The following is a 5314-nucleotide window of genomic DNA, read 5'->3' on the forward strand; positions in this document are numbered from 1 at the left end:
TACTTACAACTTAAGACGGTTGAAAGGAAGGCGTCAATCGTTGTCCACCTCATTTTCGCCTGTAGTAATAAACAATCGGTTGGGAAATAGAAACAAATGTGATTGGTTCTAAACTATTTCTTAGCTTCCAAAGACAGTGTTCGGACATCTTGTGAAAGCAACATTCGGAGTGAGCTTGATTTTCTCGTCAGGAAAGACTTACAGACTGCGCAATACTGATTACTTCAACGAATTAAAAAGCAGGTCAAAAAGCCTTCGAAAATCGCTTGCTTCTTTTTAAAAATGACACAGGTGCTCAGTTTTTCTATTGAACGATCAAATTTCTTCCACGATAGTTTCTTCTAATATCTCACAATTTCATAAATTATTTACGAAAAAAACATAGCTCAGAACCCCAATCCGTTCTTTATGGGGGGATAATGCGGAAGTCTTATTCGTCTGCTTCTGTTGTTTTTTTGGCTCAAATGTGAAATCAGAGTGATAGAAATGCGATGAACAACGACGGCAGAGAAATGAATAAATCAGTCTGATAAAAAAAGGCAACCTAATTAACTGCACCATCTGCGCACCTTTATTTTAAACTTTAACATACCTCCTCTTTTTTTACCCAAATATAGCCGTTGCTTCATGTTGATCCTATCTCCCTTTCATTCCTCCTCCACCTCCCGCACTCCCCTACACTTAATATTTACGCACATTGGCATTCCCGCTTATCGGTGATTTTTTTTTACCAAATTTCCATTTTTATCTTTAACTCTGGCGATTAACTTTGAGAGATGAGGAGCTGCTTGAAGACCAGACAAGGAGAGTTGACACGCAGCTACACACACAAAATTAGACGGTATTTGTGAGGCTGAAAAGGACCAAAAGAACAGTCAAAAATTAAGTTAGGGTCGTGTTTAACCTCACACCCACCCGATCACTTGCCTGATGTGAAGGTGTCGTTATGACTTTGAGACACGTGCTTTTAAATACACAGAACAAGAGAAAAACATGAAGCATAGTGTTATTCAACCCTTTTCTGTATGTAATAAGCTAGTGCGGGAAAATTTGTGTTTAAAATTGACTGATCCTTAAAAAGCAGACCAAAGAACTGATGATAAAGTTTTCGTGACTTTGACAACGAAGCAAAAAGGAACGACACTATGTGGAGTTACAAATAAAAGTCTGTGCTCAAGGCAAGCATTGTTTTTTTCTCTCTACTTGACAAAAAACCGGGCTTAACTATAGTAAGATTGGTTATTTTGCAGCAACTCATCTCGAAAGAGAAGCCAAGTTTTTAAAGATACCGGACCCATTTCACCTCAAAACGTATTTATAAAGGTCCATTTAAGAAGCAGAATAGCCTAACCAGTCGCAGCACATTATCCCTTCGTTTGATGCAGAAGACTAGCTTCAGTAACAAAAGGGAAAGTGAAAAGGCATTACCCAAAATAAATCAAAGAAAGTAAGTCTTATCGGGATTCTCAAATAGGAGTCCTGATGAAGTCGCTACAACTAAAATCAGATTCCCGTGATATTCCATGATGCCTTTCCACTACTAACCACACTGCCAATTCACATGAAAGGTAGGAAAAGCAGCTAACCTCCTCGCCTTAAGCAGGCTGTGTGTATCCTACAAATCACGTGAATAGGGTAAGAAGTGGCAGCCCGCCTCGGCTGTTGCAAAAGTCGGGAGCATGATTCGTCACCAAGGTGGTGAGGAAGAAGGAAGCGGTGGAGGCAGAGGATAAGAAAAAAAACGAGAGGAGAAATACGAGGAAATGATTCACGCGTGCGCACGCAGACATGCCTACACACTGCCCAGTCAATTAGCGGAGGAGGACTGAAAGCAACGACTTACTGTATCCGGTCGACCACGTGGGTGTATAACTCTGGTCGCCAGGCCGGCATGTGAGAGACAATGATATTGGTGTCAGAGGGCACCCGAGAAAAACGCTCCTCCACCGCCTTGATATCGGGGAGGATAAAACCATCGCAGAGGGGAGAGGCAGAGACAGAGGAGGATAACGAGGAAGAGGATGAAGAACAGGAGGATGAGCCAGGAGGGGATCCAGACTCACAGACACCCGTCTCGGCATTCGCAGAGGATGAACAGCTACCATTACTGGTGTCAGGACTGTGATAAGCCGGCCAGACATTCGATCGCCCTCCAATTACCACCATTTCTCTCGCCTTCACTGGTGCTGCCGTCGCCGGTGTGCCAGAAGTTCCAGTACATGAAGAGAGACATCTTTGTCGCCCAGTCTGTCGATGGCTTTGAGACCAGAACATGGAGGAACGTAACAACCACTGAGGCAGTATAGCCTTCACCTTAGAAGTTACGGTGGATGAAGTGAAGTGTGATTTCCCGTCCTCCGGCCGTAGATCGTCTGCCGAGGTCCAGGGAATCCCATATACCTTGAGACCGAGTATCTCACATGCGGCATCCTCAAGGTAGATGGCAGAAGGAAGGTACTTTTGGATCTGGGCCGCAGAAGGTCGCTCCGGACCAAGGTAGTCCCAGCATCCAGAAACGAAAATTTTATAAGGATGAGGTTGGTGCCGAAAAAACTCGTCTATGGACCGAAGCTTGGATTTCCACATGCAATCTTCAGTGGAAGGGGAGGAGATGGAGGAGGCGGAAGCGGACGACGAAAATCTACCCTCTGTTCGCGACTTCCTGAAGTAGCTCCGACGCAGGAGTGTCCGATGTCGCAAAGGCGGACCGTCTAAGAAGTCCCCCGAATGGATTAGTATGTGGCCATTGGGCAAGCCCCTAGCATAGTGATCACCAACGCCCCGAGTATCGGAGATGTGTACAACGCGGACAATCTGGGCCTTCGGGTGACCTACATTACCGACGACGTAAACATTCAAATTCTGATAGTTGAAGAGGGAGGGAGAGGCCTGGTTATTGCGGGGATAGTTGGTAGGGAGGGAGGAGGAGCAAGAGACAGCTTTCATTGCCGGACTTTCTTTTTGCGGTGCAGAGGCGCATCCACGTCTAAGCAGTGGCTGTCGGTTGCGTTGGTCTCTCGAGACTGCTGCATCGGCTGATCCTGCCTTGGTCGACTCCTTCGGAATTGTTATAGAAGCGACCATCGGGGTATTCGTACGAGAAACATAGGTCATCGGCTATGAGAGTGAATCATCTCGTAGGTAAATTATGAAGAGAGAAGTAGCGTGCTAAGATAGTGTGAAAGGAAAAGCGGGAAAACGATGCAAGCACACGAACCGGCCGCCAGCGTGCACGGACGCATATAAGCCGTGTTACCGCGGCACGACCGGCATTTGCCAGCTGCACATGCGCACGCGATGAGTAGCGCTCCCTTTTGATTGGGTAGGCATGAAAGCCGATTAAGATTGCCAACCAATCAGATGTTAAAACCAATCACGTGAGGCTTGGGCCACGTGATAGACTAGACATTAGCCTATGAGTGTGCAAGCCAGCCTGTGTGCGTGCGTACGTGCAGCCAAGCGAGTGTAAGTGCGTGCACAACCGCGAATGTCGAGCCAGCGATGGCGGAGGCGTTGGCGGCGGCAGCGACCCGTCGCAGCTATTGTGCACGTTGTTGTTGTTGTAGTTGCTAGAACGCTCGTAGATAAAGGCTTATTCACCATACTCTCTAGATGCTGGTGCACACTTTCCCGGCCCAATAATGTGCCATGCTGGCTTTAGGTTTCACGTGACCCATTTCCATCGGGAACCGATAGAGTGGACGTTTGATAGCCTGATCAATTTAATGCAACACTTAGAATTACTTCTTTCTTCGTTGATTACTAACTGCAAGTGCGTGCATTATAAAGTGCTCAACCTCATAAAATTACGTACGGGCAACAAATGCACAAAAGTGGCACTCGATGGGGCATGGCCGGCAATGGGATGGTCTCATTAGATCATTAGTAGGGTATCTACCACCTGTCTGGTTTGGATTTTCGTGTACAAGGCTTGCATTCCTCATTCAGAAATGATCACCTTTTTTCGGCTTTCTGATAAGATGTGGGCCACAATTTTGGCTGAGTATGCCTGATTACTCATTTTTTGAATCCCTTCTGGTGACCCAAAGTTTGACTCTGTCTCATTGCCTTACAAACGATGGATGACATGGGTAAAAGAATGAAAGGGGCATGGGGTTTGAATAGAAACATACTCTTTAGGCTTTACGATGACAATAACGACGAAAGCAGCTCTATTTTCAATCCAGAAGGGTTGGAAGAATAGTAACCGAGGCAGCGCGACCGGAGTTCATTACCACTGTGATGTGGATCGAATCTTTCATTTTTGAAAAATCCTGCGTATTTGTGCGTATACTTATAAGGAATAATAATCTATTTGATAGTCTTGGGTATTTTCTGCAACTGCTCTTTGGTTTCGACCATCAAAATCGTGGAAGAAGCTGGGATGGATAGATAGTTATACACCATGGTCTTCGGACACAAAGGCGAAACCTCCAAATCCAACCGTGACTGCTTATCTCATAGATTTTGGTGGATCCTCCCATTGTAGCATGTTTACGATACAATATGGAGTGATTTCACCGTGTAGTGCTTAAATCATTACCATGGTCTACGCTAAGAGCATGCTAGCTACCACTCGTACGAAAATTCCCCCATCAAAAATACTAAAAGCCTCGCCTTATGGGAAATTTGAAATCCTTCGATCCAGGCTTCACTCCTCTTCTGACTAGTATAGAAAATTTGAGGTTAAGGCAGTTATCAAAACTCGACTTAGTTTCGAAACCGCTTCAGTAGTGTGTCTTAATATTCAACCATTGGCATCAGGTGTCGCTAATCACGACCTCTTTAGCATAGCAATCATCTGATCCATTTGAAAATGAGCCTTCTCTGAAGCATTAGCATAAGACATCAAGCACGTTACGTTGCATTCCTACTGTTTCGCGAAAAATCTCGAAGCAGGATTGTTGATAAATGTACGGAGAAGTCAGGGTAGTAGTAATAAAGGTGGCATAAACAGCATTCGATGTCGAATCACGTGAGGCTGAAAATGCCGGAGTGGTAATATATGCGTAAAACACATCATTCCATTTCAGCGAGATGGAATAACTAATCATTTATTCTTATTCTACAACCATTTCTGTCATCGAAAGCTCCATAGTACTCGACCTTCCTGTTCGGTATCTTCCGGTGACCTGTGGTCGTGATATTTTCTATTAACACCTGACAAGGTATTAGTGATCACTTTTAAATGTCATCTTATATTCGAAGTCCATTATGACTAAATGAGAGCTTTGTTATGCTTCAAACGCATCATACAAAGGATAAGCAGGAGGCATTTCTACACAAATTTTGGGCTAATCTCCTGACTTCCCAT

General features: G+C 44.8%; 2 protein-coding genes across 2 annotated transcripts in view; both read right to left on the reverse strand. All coding sequences in view use genetic code 11, as the record gives it.

Moving 5' to 3' along the window:
- The window catches only part of EGR_04272 (hypothetical protein), a gene marked incomplete at both ends in the record, with an annotated part of 4814 nt that extends 4761 nt beyond the window's left edge, over positions 1–53 (reverse strand). Inside the window, one exon of the mRNA XM_024493521.1 lies at positions 8–53. Coding sequence (XP_024352029.1) covers positions 8–53 — 46 coding nt within the window. The remainder of the gene's footprint in view (positions 1–7) is intronic.
- A 1786-nt stretch (positions 54–1839) lies between these two features.
- EGR_04273 (hypothetical protein) lies at positions 1840–3114 on the reverse strand (the record flags this gene model as incomplete). Its single annotated transcript, XM_024493522.1, has 1 exon — positions 1840–3114. The coding sequence occupies one exon, from the start codon at positions 3112–3114 to the stop codon at positions 1840–1842; it is 1275 nt and encodes a 424-aa protein (XP_024352030.1).
- Positions 3115–5314: the final 2200 nt, after the last annotated feature.

Source organism: Echinococcus granulosus (genome assembly GCF_000524195.1).
Source record: "Echinococcus granulosus chromosome Unknown EG_S00026, whole genome shotgun sequence".
NCBI lineage: Eukaryota > Metazoa > Platyhelminthes > Cestoda > Cyclophyllidea > Taeniidae > Echinococcus > Echinococcus granulosus.